This window comes from Hemicordylus capensis, chromosome 3, assembly GCF_027244095.1.
Source record: "Hemicordylus capensis ecotype Gifberg chromosome 3, rHemCap1.1.pri, whole genome shotgun sequence".
NCBI lineage: Eukaryota > Metazoa > Chordata > Lepidosauria > Squamata > Cordylidae > Hemicordylus > Hemicordylus capensis.
In genome coordinates, this window is record NC_069659.1 from 248,452,125 (window position 1) to 248,468,150 (window position 16,026).

General features: G+C 42.3%; 1 protein-coding gene across 5 annotated transcripts in view; it reads left to right on the forward strand.

Moving 5' to 3' along the window:
• DNTT (DNA nucleotidylexotransferase) overlaps nt 1-16,026 on the forward strand; it is a 291,853-nt gene that overhangs the window by 89,722 nt on the left and 186,105 nt on the right. For 3 of the 5 annotated variants that reach the window (XM_053304897.1, XM_053304900.1, XM_053304899.1), the window contains one exon: nt 7,514-7,636. In XM_053304897.1, the coding sequence (XP_053160872.1) occupies nt 7,514-7,636 (123 nt within the window). Of the gene's footprint in view, nt 1-1,761; nt 1,798-4,620; nt 4,720-7,513; nt 7,637-16,026 lie in introns of those variants that run through there. The other 2 variants (XM_053304901.1, XM_053304898.1) reach the window with 2 other exon arrangements.

A 16,026-nucleotide genomic window follows, 5' to 3' on the forward strand; every position in this document is an offset into this window, starting at 1 on the left:
AAAAGTGCTCAAAGCAGTTTACATAGAAAAATACCAAATAAATGAATAATAAGCAACTGCCTTCTGTTGGATGCTGGATTTTATTTTACTGAGCCACTAAACATTCAGAAAGTGTGCAAGTTGCTATATTGTTTGTCATACCATTACCTCCACAATCCTTGGCTGACTTTTTGTAATTATTTCAGATATATCTAGAAATTAAGAAATATTACGCTGTTTTTACTTGAAAACCAGTTCTTTTAAAATGTTTTTCTAATTAAATAGACATCTCAAAAAACCAATAGCAGCTATAGGGAAATGGTATGGAGAAATATTTTACCTCTTTCCTTGGCATTATGGTCCTGATCTGTACTGGGGACCCCCTACAGCTACTCTCTCTATATTTTAAATGAAAACACAAAAATCAAACGACACATTTCCTGTCATGTCTTGTTTGATCCTTAATATACTTTAAAAAAACACCCCTGATTAGCAGAAACTTCTTGACGCAGAACTAGGTTTTCATGCAGCAGAATTTGGGGTGTGTGTGTGTGGTGGTGGTGGTGGTGGGCATACAAAACATGTTCCAATCAAACTTGATCTTTATGTTGTTTCTAGTAGTTAGTATATAGCCTTCGGAATGTGCTGAAGGCCAGAAGACTAACAGAGACCAGAGAACCACAGCACTAACTCCATATGTCCAGTTGGGCTTCTGTCTAATACACGGCAAGGGACTTTTGACATTCACTTGAGCTTTTTTAAAGTGCCCCTACGGATGTCTTGAAGAAGGTACAGTCAAATGGCTTAATATGAATTAGGGCCAATTCACACTTGTGACAGCACCCCCACCAATTTCTCTCCATGCAATCATAGTTGCTATAGATGACTGTACAGACGAACAATTCCTGCAGCTCTAAAACCATTATAGTGATTGCAGGAGCTGCTACTAATCTGTGCTGAGGTATACTCCATAAGATAGTAGGCATGAGTGAGCCGAAGAATAATCACATGGACAGAGGTGCTCTTACCCCTGGACTTTGGGGCTGAAGTCCAGGGCTTCCACAGTCCCTGCCCCTCCCCCCCAAATCCTCTTTAGTTTGTTGGTGTGGTCGCCCAACCGAGCATGATGATGCTTAATTTACAGGGGAGCGGGGGGCCTCCAAAGGTCTTTAGGTCCAGGCACCAAAATTACCTACAGTAGGTGCACCTCTGCACATGGAGAGAACAGGGTCACACAGCATGTAAGAATAAGCCCTTAATGTATGTTAACAATTCAGTTTTTTGCCCCGCTGAACATACATTCCTAAAAGTTGAAGATTTTAGGTGTGGTGTTTCTAATGAGTTATCTGTCATGAGTACAGAGTCAGGGAATGGTGATTAGAATATGTATCTGTTATCATCAACAATTTAAGCACTGTGCTGATATGTCTATAATCTGAACAAATAAAAATATAATGCTCTTTCCACTTTCCTTCAGGATACTGTAATTACACTGTTTAGTGCAAATGTTGCACACTGAAGATAACTTAAGGGCACATGTTACAGTGCATTAAAATGTAATTAATCAATTTTAAGTTATCCTTCCGGAACATAAGCCCAAAATAGTAGGTCAGTAATCCGAGCAGTGGGTAGATATTGTGTTATAAAAATAATAGGTCCATCTCTGAGCCCACCAGATGGAGCTATTGCTCTCAAGCTCAGAACATTGTACTGTGCAGTGCTTATATTTTTAGCAATTATTGTCACTGAATATTTTTAAGAAGGCAATTTAAAAGGAAGAAAAACAATTAATGAAATCGCACAAAGCAATATGGTTGGGTATGTTAATACTTTCATTAAATATGTTTATTTAAGAATATTTGATTTTATATATATACTACTGTCTTATCTATCTATCTATCTATCTATCTATCTATCTATCTATCTATCTGCATTATTGACTTTTGCCTAACATGGAGGCTGTACTAAAGGATTATAAGACCAAGCAGTAAACCTAGATCGTATTATGTAGGGCTGTCAACCATCTACAATGGGTCTGTAGTCTATAGGAAGCAGCATCTATTTCCAGGTCGCTCCTGAAAGCAATTCCAGAGATAGATAGCTTGATATTGTGAACAATATTGTGGGGGTTGGGGTGGGGTGGAGTGGGGAGAATCAAATTGCACCAGTTAGTGTTGGCAACTCTAGCAGCATAAAATGCAGAAACAAATGTAAATTGTGCTTGTCTGTGTGTGCACAGAGAATAATTACTCCATGATTGTGAAGTGATATTACAAGCATTAACATACCTTGTCAAATTAACCTCCGTGGTCTCAAAAGCTCTACCAAACTAGGAGCCAGTAATCAAATACTTACTAGTCATTTCAGTTCAATGTGTTGAGCTTCTGTTCCTGGCCATGTGCTTCTTTCTGATTTACCACTTCGTTCTCCTTTTCCTCTCGGACCCTCTGTAGCCTTCTGCTCATTCTTCTGGTCCAGTCCATCTTACAGTTCTTCTTTTCTTATACTCCCTTGCTGCCAATTCCTTTTGAAGACCCTTGCATATTCTATCATTCCTGCTAATGCCTGTTCCTAGCATCAGAACAGCTCGACCCAATGGCAAAGAAGTCCTTCTGACTCCCTAGTCTCTCTGCAGCATTAGGACATGAGCCTTAGCTAATCTCTAAGGTTTTGTCAACATTATTACAAATATCTCTTTAGAGCATTATAATATACATTTAAAAAATATCAGGATGAGTCAGGGCCGGACGGGGGGAACGGAGAGGGCGGTGGAATGTATGTGCGGAGGGCGCCAAGTTTTGAGCAGAATAGGTAATTAATGGTGGGAGTTGGGGCACAGGGGCACCGCGCGGGTAGGGCGCACCAGGAATATGCCCTGTTGCCCTGTGGGCCAGTCCGAGCCTGGGATGAGTTGTAATTAAGGGGTTGGGATTTTTATTTCTTATGAATATATATATTTTTAAGAGGCGCAGAGAAATCATCTCCTTTGTTTGTGATGGTGATACAGTCCATTGGGGGAGTGGGCAACAAAATGGCAAATGCGGTTCAAAGTAAGCGAGTGTAAAGTGATTCATACTGGAGCAAAAAACCACAACTTCACATATACACTGACAAGGACTGAGCTGTCAGTCATTGAGCAGGAGAGGGATCTTGGGGTCATGGTGGACAGCTCGTTGAAAGTGTCAGCTCAATGTGCAGCAGCTGTGAATAAGGCCAATTCCATGCTAGGGATCATTAGGAAGGGGATTGAAAATAAAACTGCTAATATTATAATGCCCTTATACAAAACTATGCTGCCACAACATTTGGAGTACTGCGTGCAGTTCTGGTCACCATATCTTAAGAAGGACATTGTAGAACTGGAAAAGGTGCAGAAGAGAGCAACCAAGATGATCAGGGGCCTAGAGCACCATCTTTATGAGGCAGGACTACAACACCTGGGACTTTTCAGTTTAGAAAAAAGACGACTGAGGGAAGACATGATAGAGGTCTATACAATCATTCATGGTGTCGAGAAAGTTGACAGAGAGAAATCCCCCCCCCCTCATACATAACACTAGAACCAGGGGTTATCCCATGAAACTGATTGCCAAGAGATTTATATTGAGAAAAGAAAGTACTTTTCCCACACAATGCATACTTAACCTATAGAATTCCCTGCCACAAGATGTAGTGATGGCCAACAGCATGGATAACTTTAAGAAGAATTTAGATAAATCCATGTAGGACAGGTCTATCAATGGAAACTAGTCTGAGGGTTATCGGCCACCTCCAGCCTCAGAAGCAAGATGCCTCCAAATACAGTTGCAGGGGAATAGCAGTAGGAGAGAAGGCATGCCCTCTGGTCTTGCCTGTGGGCTTCCCAGATACACCTGGTGGGCTACTGTGTGAAGCAGGATGCTGGACTAGATCCAGCGTGGTTCTTCTTATGTTCCCTGAAGAATGCAAGAAGTATTGCAAAAGGGAATTATTTTACAGCATAATTTTGTATAATTTAGGGTGGAAATACTTCATACTATCAGTGCCTTGTGTAAGAACAACTCTGCAGCTAGCTTTTTTTACAAGTAGGCTAATTAGCATCAATCTCAAATGAACTTTTTATAATCAAGACACATATCAAAGTACTAAGCATTTTAATGAAATAAAACAAAACCATTGCAATAGTACAGAGGGGAGAAAAGACCTTATTTCAAGCAAGTTTAAACCAGCCCATGGTCTTTGTGCAGATTTTCTATTGCCTCTAGGAATAAGAAAGAGTTGAAGTAAAGGTTAATTGAATTTTAAGGGTTTTCAAATTAATTTTGTTGTAATTTAATTGGAGCAACATGAAATAGAAATTTGTTTTACTATGATCAGCTACTTTTAGACAAGGGTCAGTGACAAAATAATGGACTCTCCTATGGTGTGGACTTTTTCACTTCAGGAAAGCTGGTGAGGAGGCAAGGCCAGGCTAACCCAGGAGGTGAGAGAAAGCTTCCGTGGAATGGTGCAGCAATTAGGCAGAATGAAGCAGCAGTCTCAGGAGGCAGATTCTGGGCACTATTAAACAACAGCTAATTGTGAAGTTTTAGAAATGTCTGGATTTTCCACTTCAAGTACCAAAATATCCTAGGTGGCTTGCTGTGAGAGCTTGAAGAAATCAGAAGGGAGCTGGGCCAGACAACAGCTGTAGCAGCATCCTCTTCAGATCCCAGCAAGATAGGTGCTTTCCTATAGCCCCTGAAACATTGGCTAACAATGGTAACAGCCTTTCTTACGATGGCTAATTGCATTATGAATGAGTTGAAACTTATTTGTTCAGCCACCAACCATAACAAAACTGACATAAAACAAGATAAAATAAAATTGGGCAAGATAAAATGGATCAAAGTCATAGCTGAACAACCCAAAAAATCATTGATTCAAAATACAATAATATTTTGAGTTGATTTCAGCAAGGCTAATGTAAAAGTGACACTCTTTGAATAACCTCTCAATTTTTATTTGAAAAAAGAAAATCAGTTTTCTGCAGATTTGGCCTAAATTCCCACCCCTTTAGCAGCTGAGAGGAATCTGTTTTACTTTCGGATACAGGACAGCAAAACAAATAATGTAGTAAATTTGTGGTTTAGGCAAAAATCTTCCACTAAAACAGCACAAGGCATTATTTGAAATCTCAACAAGGTATACACTTTCTTCTAATGGAACTTTTAAAAAAGTGATTAAATTATTTTCTAGGCCATGTTGATACTTAATCATGCTGTACTAGGAAGCAATCTTAACTGAAGCCAAAGATCATAAATCACACTGAACATATACTTTCTTCAGCTTACTCTAGCATTAAATTGTTGAGACTGGAGTACCAAGGAGTCATAACTTCAGAAGTTGGAATGACTTCTGATAACTCCCATTCAATTTTCCTCTGAATCTCTTCAAATACATAGTGTTTCTTGCAGCTCATTTAGCTGATGTCTGCTTTATAAAAATCACCGTTAAATTATAATGCACAAATTATATTATTATCAAGTCTGAATAATTTTGTTTCAACCTACCGAATCCCTTTGGGCCATTTGCCAGGGAAGACTTAAACACATACACCATAATTTCCCCCCTTCAAAACACACAGCAAAACCTCCCAGAAAACTGCCTACCACCACTATTATAAATTATCTTAATACAAGTAGCATTGAATAAATAAATTAACTTCTAGTCTCCACTGGATCATATATAATGGCAACTTTTATATGCAGTAACATTAGCATAAGAGCTTATCTAACATAGCAAAATTCTTTTGCCCCATATATTACAGTCATGTCTCTGTGTAAATATGGAAGAGAACTTTCCACTGTATACTTGGTTGCCCCCAGTTTTTCTTAAAATGTGTTAATATGAAACTAAACCACCTGGAATGATGGTTAGTGTTCTTGGAGACTGAGCTGTTCTATAATTTGAGTTTGAGAATCACATTTATTTTTTTTTAAGGGAACAGTGCCAATTGCTCACTACATCAAGAATAATTTTGTTGCCACACCCTGCAAATTCTCTCATGAGGAAACCAATTATAAGGTGTTCATTTTTTTTTACTCTTGCTAGACAGCTGTGAGTCAATTAAAACTTTTTAAGTATTACAAAATCAACTCAACGTGGAGGCTATACGTGGCTATTTGGGAAGTACCACTGTATTTTCCCAGTTCAAGTACTAGTTTTTATAAAGACTATAAGCATGAAGAACATTTGACACCAGCAGAACATGTGTTCGGGTAGGACTCTGCCAACCTATTGGGTCTTAATGCACAGTTCACGAGCAGTGGTGCTTTATGGCAGGGTCATACTAGATGTTACTGTACACAAATGGTTCGAGCTACTAGTGTGCCTATTTTTTAAGGATTGTGTTGTTTGTTTGTTTTTAAACTTCCTCCTATGCCACTCTCCCAATCCACAGTGGGAGGGTTGATCTAGCGGTTATTTACTGAATTTAAATTTAAATGGTTAAATTTAAATTCAGTATTTAACAGCTAGATCAACCCTCCCACTGTGGGATGGGATAGTAGTATGGGAGAAGTTTTAAAAACAAACAGACCACAAACCTTTGGCTCCATTGTCCTGATCTGGACAGAGACCTGATCTTGTCTGAGAGGTTTTTCCCCAGGGCAAATAGCAGCTGCATTGGAGAGATGAGATCGGGACTGGGACTGTGGTGGGAACTCCAGTCTGATCCAGCTGGCATCCTGACTAATGAAGCGGGCATGTAAACAGCAGCTATGCGGATGCAGTGGGCTTCCCCTACTGCTCCACCTGCCCTCTGCTAACTGGTCAAAGAGGAACGTTGCAAAGTGATAATGCTTTAATATTCAGCAGGGGAATATAACTGGTCTTGTTCCACCCCAGCACAGTGTTCTTCTAGTGGCTATTGCTGGTATCTACTAGGGATGTGCATGAATCAATTCTTTCTATTAGATTTGTACATGAATCAAATCACCCCCGATTTGTTTTGGGTCCGAATCTGGCCAACTAGCACAGGGGTGATTTGTTTTATCCACAAATCTCCCATAACAGGTAGATTGGGGTACAAATCATTTTGTACCCAAATCGATTTGCACATCCCTAGTATCCACTTTGTGTGTCTTTTAAGATTGTGAACCCTTTGGGGACAGGGAACATATTATTATTATTATTATTATTAATTTATTGTATATTAACATTTTTGGTTGAAAAGTGGTATATAAGTAATAATAATAATAATCATGCCACCTTAAGTGGCGCAGTGGGGAAATGCTTGGAGCTAAAAAGGGCGAATAGAGGGATTTAAACTTGGTTTAATCAAGATTCCAGTTTTTAGCCCTATTCTTATACTGCTTTGCTGCTTGTCTATTTTTATTTTTATGTGGTTTTCTGAGCTGCCACAAGTAGCACTGTGCTGGAGGGGCAAGATATGAATATTTTATACAAATACATATATTCTAGAGAAACAGAAACTCTACAATCAAGTTTAGTCTGCGATTTTGAGTTGAGTACCAACCAGATTATTATTGCTGCCTTTCTTCTCTTTGCCTAGGTGAATGAAGAGCATTCTGCGACTTCAAACATGCACCCAGTGAATGCTTTTGCTGCAGACGTGATCTCCCAATATGCATGTCAAAGGAGGACAAGTTTAAATAATTACAATACAAAATTCACGGTAATATATAATTATCAAAATATGTTGCTTTTAAACAAAAATGTTCTCAAACTGGTGGTTTGTATAGGAAAAAAAGAATGAAAAACTGGTTCCCAATCCCAAAGGGTCTCACAATCTAAAAAGAAGCAGAAGGGGGACACTGGCAAGAGCTGTTGGGCTGGATGCTGTGTTGGGATGCACCGCAGCGGCACACGAGCAAAAAAATGAGGTTAACGGAGACTCGCTCCATTAACCTCATTTAAGGGGAAGGGGAATTAGGCGGGCTAGCCGCCTTGGGAGCACCGGTGAGCCTGGTGGTTCTGATGATCAGCAGAAAGTGGGCTAGGTTCCCTTGGCCCGCTTTCTACTGATCGTGGGAATAGCTTCAATGACTCATTATCCATTAGTTTGTTAGGCGTGGTAATCTTCGGGAATGGAGCCCGCATGGATAATGAGGTCCACCTGTATGGGCAATTGCTATCCCCTGGCTGATAAACAGAAGAGACCCACTTCTTAAGGTACCTCTTAATAGCACATGTTACATAAGTATGTTATAAACCTAGATATTTACACTAAACTGCAGGTATGTTGAAGTATGTTGAAGTCAGCTTGTTATTGACAAGGGTTATAATTCTGGCCAAGTATTTTGAAAAATTCTTGGTTGTTATTGCGAGATGTTTGTGAGTTCATCACAATTTAGACCCCTACATATACAATCCAATAATTTTTTTTAATGTGCACAGAGCTTCTATTAAATACATCTATCACCGTTGACTGCCGAATTGGAAGTACTGGCCTCCCTTTTATTTTATTTATTATTTATTGTTTATTTATTAGATTTATATACCGCCCTTCCAAAATGGCTCAGGGCGGTTCACAGCATGTTTATAGCACTGTGATAAGGATGGCTGAAAACAGGGCCAGTACTTAGGCATTTTTGTTGGGCAGTTGGCAAAGGCTCAGAAGGATCCAAGACTGGTCTGCAAGATCACCTCTGTACCTATAGTGTTAGTGTGGCGATGGTGGAGTAGCCCCTTTGGTAAAGAGGGTTGCTTCATTGTTATCTCCTCTCTCTCATTCCTTCCAGCAAGGTAAGCCACCCCACAAACCTTAGGGAGGCTGGGGTGGGAGGCCCATGGAGGCTGTTTGCTGAGGGCCCCTGAAACCTGGAGTTGGTGCTGACTGAGAATTATATGATGCTCTTTGAGCCATTATATGAATTTCTTTGAGTTGGGAATGCTGCACCCTTACTAAGTATTCTGTAGAATCCAGAGAAAATTGTTGTGGCACACAAGGACAAGACAGTGGAGTAGAATCAGGAATATTAATGGTTTTGAATGGTTTAATGAAAATATATATTATTTACAGAGAGTCAAGTGCAGACTGCTTTCAGTGCTCTTGCTGCTGGTTGTTTGTTAGCCTCGCCTTTACTCCAGATCTGGTCTAAAAGTAATTAAAGCACCAATCAAAAGCTGGCCTGGATCAAGGAATGGATTAACCCCAAACACCATATATTCCTTTTCTGATTATTCTCCCCCTAGCAATAGCAGCATCTGGGCAACGGGCTTGCAAATCAAGATGGTGTTCTCCTTTTTCATTTCTGTCTGGTCAATCAGGGGCATATCTAGGGTAGGGCAGGCAGGACACGTGGCCCGGGCGCCACTTGAAGTGGGGGCGCCATTTTTTAAAATAAAATTTAAAAAATGGCTGCCAAAAACAAAATTGGCACTACGCATGCTCAAATGGTCTCTGTGAGGCCCTAGAGGCCAGCGGGGGGGGGGAACCTTTGCACACCACCCCCCATGGCCCTTAGAAAGCCCCTCGAAGGGGCTACAGGTAATTTTTTTTTTTAAAAAAAATAATAGAATATAAGTCACTGTACACATATTTCATTTGGTACTATGTACAGAGAATCAGGGCTTGTGAATACTGAGTTGAAGCTTATGAGATAGGATTGTATTCATTTGCTCTTACTTTGCTTCTTGTGATAAGTGAGTTAAATGTGATGTCTTGCTAATATGGCTATTAATGGTGAGTTTGTCTTTGAATCAGTGTGAAATCCTTAGTATTAAGGCCCACTGGGAGTTTCTTGCTCTCTTTCTCTCATTTTAACTGTCTTTCTGAAAGACTAGAATATATTCCAAGCAGTGACACAGTTTACTCTGCATATCCTTTAATTATTTTCAGAGTATCTGGGAAAAGTCAAATTCTCCATTGATTTTTAAAACTTATGTTGTAATGATGCTACAATGCATAGTAGAGAATTAGACAGGCACTTCTGTTTAGTTTTCCAAGTACACCTCCACAAAGTATTTGGGTATTTCATGAGCCCCAGCATACTGAAATTTGTAGTTTTCCAGCATTTTTTGGTCTGGCTACATCCACTGCTAAATATTTTTTGAAATATTAAAAGATTAATGAGCTTGACTTGTATTTTTCAGCTGATATTATGGTAAAGTTATCTGAAAGATGGGTGTCAGATGTTTGGACAGGAGGCGCAATTTCAGTGCTTGCCCTAGGCGCTATTTTCCCTAGATACGCCTCTGTGGTCAATATCAATATCCTGTAGGACTTCAGGATTGAAATCATTCTATTAAAATGAGGAATCGCTTGACTATGATAGGCCACAGACAGCAACAGACCTTTGTTGGACGCTGAATTTTATTTTACTGTTTCACTGAACATTCAAAGAGTGTTCAAGCTGTTTTATTTCCCCCCACAGTTATGAAATTACCTCCACAATCATTGGCTGACTTTTTATAATTATTTCAGATATGCCTAAATATTAAGAAACTAGCTTAACCCGCTCAGAGCATCTGCGCACTAGTACTTGATTGCTCCCCTCACCCCTGCCACAGCCCCCTCACCTCAGAGATCTCTCCACCCTCTCTCTCACCTCAAAGATCTCTCCACCTTCGCACTCTTGCTCCTCCTCCCTATCTGCATATAGAATCTCCACTGCCCAATCACCACAGTGCTTCTGCTTATGAACTCTCGCAAGAGCTGCCATGCACAGGATTAGCCACGGATATGCCTTAGAGTACAACTCCCAGAATCCCCAGCTACAAGGCCATGTCTGGGGATTTTGGGAGTTGTAGCCCAACAACATCTGGGGGCCCAAGGTTAAGAAACCCTGGAGAATTTCTTCTAGTTAAATAGACATCTCAAAAACTGGGACATTATACAATATTCTTGCCTGCTTAACATCCCACATATGAACTCTCGTCCATAACATGTTCTTTTTTCATGTGCCAAATAAAATAATAGCTATACTTCATTTTGTGTTTTTCACCTCATACTGTGGCATACTAGTGAACCATTTACAATGCCTACTTATATTGTATGAAGGCAAGCAAACTGCTTGCAGATGACAGATATTTCTATACCGCTTTGCAGCAAAGGTTCCCAAAGCTGTTTATGTAGAGAAATAAAAATAAATAAAATGACTCCCTGTCCCCAAAGGGCTCACAATCTAAAAAAGAATCATAAAATAGACACCAGCAGTAGCCAGTAGAGGGATGCTGTGCTGGGGCTACAGAAAATGCATACAGATATTTTCTGCCTGTTCCAGAATTCATTTTTCTCAGTAAATTAATTGAACAGATAATGAAAAGAAGAGCACGTGAAAAGTCTATGAAAAAGTCATGACCCTTTTTGAATCGGTGCATATGAAATCTTGCAAACCTTGATAAAAAGGTCTAGTTTTGCAAACAAATAGTTTTTTAAAAAGTAAAATTGCTTAAAGTGACTTGTAGTTTGACCCCAGACAGCCTCTGTGTGCCTAGGTTTAACCAAGGTTCTGAGGTTAAATTTAGTTAATCTAAATTTAATCTACTCCCTATATGATTACTAGAGTAAGACTTGGCTGTTTGGTCAGGCCCGGCTGTTCCTGTGCATGTTCTAAGTCCCTGCGAGATTTTTGGACCTACTCCACACACAAACTGGGCTTTGTGATGCGAATTCTAGCTTATCTCGACATATGTCCCTGGGTTTTAAAAATGCTAGTTTTAAGCTACTTTTTCTGAAAATGCAGGAGCAAATGGGAGAGGCACTGATGTAGAATCATCAGTATGATAAGAGGCATGCTCTCTTCAGAAATGCAGATCTATCTCTGAAGCTGTGAGTGTACTTCGAAGGAAGCCTGAAGCCAAGTGCAAATGACTCCCTGGTGACTATTGAAAGCAATCCTGAAGATGTTAATGACTTGATATTGTGAAAAATACTGAGGGGAAAAATCTCTAGGAATAGCTCCAGTCATTGTTTGCAGCCTTTGTTTGAGAGCTACATTTGTCTTGATGGTTTCAAATTGTGGAGACCTGTTTTATGCCCTCCTTTTCCAGGTTTATTATTTATTTATTTTGTCTGCTCTCTATGCTGAAGACCTCAGTATTGACCTCAGAATGTTCTTCCATGGAGTATGGGCCCAACACTGGCATTCAAATGTAAATGTGAAAAGAATTGAAATGCAATCCAGTTTGGTTAAGGCTTTGTTGGTATTAATTGTTAACTAGCCGACCCTGCACAGAGCATCTGTGCACTCTTTGGGGCCAGCGGTTACCTCTTCCCCCCCACCCTCTGCCCCAGTCACCGCTTCCTGACCACGACTGCCCCGTGATGGGCCCAGCCACCTCTCCTCCCCATCACCACTTCTGCCTCCCACTTTCTTTCCCCCCGCCTGGGCCTGGCCTCTTGCCTCCGTGGCTGGGCCCGCCGCTGCCGCGGTGACCAATCCTCCTGAGTGCGCCTCAGGCTATTAGGCGCCTCCACTGCCCAGCCAATCAGCTGGGTGCTGGGACGCACATTCTAAAGGCACACCCAGGAGGACTAAATATATAGATGTTTAGGATCTGACGCCTTTAGGATCTGACATGAATGATTCTCACAACGTGACTAAAAAAGGCACAAAGGTGGCAAAAACACAAGAGATTTCAGGGCCTATACCCTCCAAACAACTAATCACTTGGACTGTACATCATCAACGGGTACTGAATGAGCTGATTGACCACCTAGTGAAACCCCCAGTAATGGTATATCCACATATGTCATTGCCCTTTATTTTACATGTGGATGCCTCCAACAAAGGACTCGGTGCAGTTCTCTATCACCGACAGGAAGGCTGACTACGTGTTATTTGGTATGGGTCAAGGACAGTAACAGCAGCAGAAAAAAGTTATCATATGCACTCAGGGAAACTAGAGTTTCTGGTCTTGAAGTGAGCAGTCATAGACAAGTTCCGAGACTGTCTATATTTTGCCCCCTCTTTTACAGTGTACAGTGATAACCCCTATCTATCTATCTATCTATCTATCTATCTATCTATCTATCTATCTATCATGTACCCATCGCTAATCCCATGTGTGGCAGCTCTCGTGAGAGTTTGCGAACAGCTGCTGGATAGTTATGGGGATGGACGGGAGGGAAGAAAATAGTGATGGTGGCAGCAGCAATCAGGCCAGGGGCCTGGCGAGAGAAAAAGACGGCGGTGAACAATGGCGGGTGGTCAGCCAGTTGGCAGGTGGATGGGCAGAGAAAACGGCGGGGGCAGGTGGGAGGAAGAAGGTGGCAGAGTCTGGGCAGGAAGAAAACAATGGTGGTGGTGGTTGGGCAGGTGGGGGAAGCAGTGGCGGGTGGGGGAAAGGATGGTGGGTGTTTGGGGGGGGGAATGGCATGGGTGGGGCAGGGATGGTGGCTAACTAGAGGCACAGATGGTCTGCACCCAGCCCAGCTAGTATATTTTTACTTCTGTGAGACTCAGTGCCACATCTCATCGATGGGTAGGAGAGCTGGATGATTTTAATTTCAGCATATAGTATTGCCCAGGAAAATCAAATGTGGATGCTGATGCATTATCTAGGGTGCCTATTGAAATGGACAGTTACCTGACACAGTGTACTAAAGAAACAACTACAGTACTGATATCATAGATAAGCAGGACAAGCCACAGATAAGCAGGAAAAGGGCACTGTATCTTGGGTGATGGCTGTGACTTGCAATCCAGAGGTTGTGGATAAGTTTGAGGAAGTTTTGGACTTCCTCCTATAAGTTGTGGACTAGGGGTGTGCAATTTGGATTTTCGGTGTTTCAATTTGGATCTGAATTGAAACACCCTTAATTCATTTTTGGGTCCAAATTTGACCCATCTGAATCACCTCAGATTTGATTCGGTTCCCAATTAATCCAAATTCAAATCTGAATCTGAATCGATTTGGATCAATAAAATGGGTCCCAGGGCCAAAAGAGTGGGGTGGCATGGTAGTGCCTAATGGGTGGAGGCTACCACCCTAATTGCAGAGGGATTGGGCAAAGGGCTGATTTTTGGTGAATTGTTGAAGTTTTAGTTTCTTTGGGGCAGATTGGGGCATAAAGTGGGATCTGGGGTGGAAGAGTGGGGTGGGGTGGTAGTGCCTAATGGATGGAGGATACCACCCAAATTGCAGAGGGATTGGGCAAAGGGCTTGTTTTTGGTAAATTGTTGAAGCTTACACGTCTTTAAGGTTTCCCCCCATAAAGTATAATGGAGGTGTATCGCTTCATGTCAGGGGGAAAGGGGTGGCCTAGAGCAGTGCGGGGTTGGTGGTAGTGCCCAAGGGGGTCAAGGAAGCTACCAGAATTTTTTCAAAGGATTTGAGCAGAGGGCTGGTTTTTGGTGATTTGTTGAAGTTTATGCATCTCTTTAAGGTTTTTCTCCATAGGGAATCATGGAGGTTTCAACAGCCCCATAATTGCACTTGGGGGCTTCTGGGGTGGCCCAGAGTGGTGTAGTGCACATAGAGTGCCAAAATGTATTTCTAACCCATGGGGTACAGGGTTCTGTTGTTTCTGAGGTGTTCTGAGTATAGATTCTTTGGTAGCAAATGTTTAGTGTTTAAAAAATTCTGAAGACCCCCCCCCACACGCCTCCCCCCGCACAAACAAAACAAAACCGAACAACAAACAAACCTACCCCCATGGAATGGAACATTCGTGGGCTGAGAATGTAGTTAACAGAAATGCAGGTGAGAGGAGCTGGTGGAATTCTGTGAGGGGTGGAAGTTAGGCTTGAACAAAAAGAGTGCAACATTTCTCAGCTTGAATAATATTCCCTCAAACACATTCTGCTCCTGAGGGGGAAAGGTGTCTAAAACTCTTTCGTTTTCTCGCCACTCATTTCATACTTTTGTGCTTCAGAGGGGGAAAACGTCTGGAACAATTAAGCTCTTGATGTGTGTGGGGTTAACCCCATATGATAAAACATTTCAGATGTGAATGGAGAGAGGAGTTGCATATGAAATAAGACCCAGGTCGCAGCAGGAACACTTGTCTTTGCTAACTTCTGTTTTTTCAGCATGCTCAGCCATAGATTCAGGTAACACATGTACACCAGGGATATACTGCAAGATGTTGTTGCGGGTCCACACTTGTGAATGCCTAATAAACAACTGCAGTCCAAGTTGCTGACACTCCTCATATTGTGGACAGTATGTCCAAAGGCGCTCTTAGCCCCAGACTTGGAGGCGTTGGTCCTTAGCCTCACAGCCCCGGCTGTCTTGGAGGGGCCTCCAAGTAACCGAGCCAAGCCCAGCACACCTGCCCTCATCTCCCAGCTCCCAGCGTTGCATCGGGGCCAGATGGGGCAGAGCGCTACTCATCTGGGTCTCTCTTTCTCCCTGACTCGGAAGCAAAGTGCCTGCTCAGTAAGCCTGCCTCGGGATTATTTATTTATTTAGTTAGTTATCTATGATTAAAGATTTTGTACCGCCCTTCCAAAAGGCTCATGCCCTGCCCTGCACGCGAGAGTGCCTGGGGGCTGCTGCCAGAAAAAAAGCAGCATGGCTGTAAGGTCTGTCCAGATTGGGCTGCTATCTTTCCCAGGGGAGGGGTGCATGGAGAGGACGACTCTGTTGCTGTGCGGGTCCTGAGCAGCAAAGGAGAGCAGCCAAAGGGCCCCGCTGAGATTCCCCTTCCATCCTGTCCTGAGCGGAAGCCCCAGGCTGAAAAGCTCAGCTCCCCTCCCTCCCTGTGGCTGCGGATGGGACAAGAAAAACAAACAACTAGATCTCAAAAACTCCCTTCAAGCTAGGAAAAGAGCTGGAAGACTAACCCATGGGTGAACAATACAAATGCTGTTCTTCAGCCTCCAACGCTGGGGAGTGATGGTGGTGGTGCGTGTGGGTAGAAATAGCTTCAGGGAACTGAGCCTCCAACTCCACTCCTGCAGACAGAGGCAGCCAGGAAGAATGAGCATTGTGCATACCCTCTGCCTGCCCTGCCCTGCCCTGCCCCGCCCCGCCCCGCCCCAGGCCTCCTGCTCAGACCTAAGAGTATGTGATTTCCTTTTTGAGGTTATTCCCCCCCTCCCCGCCTTGCATATTTATGGAATGGCTTGCCATAGGGCTTTGATACTGGGCACAGAGGTAGGGCAGGGTGCGAGG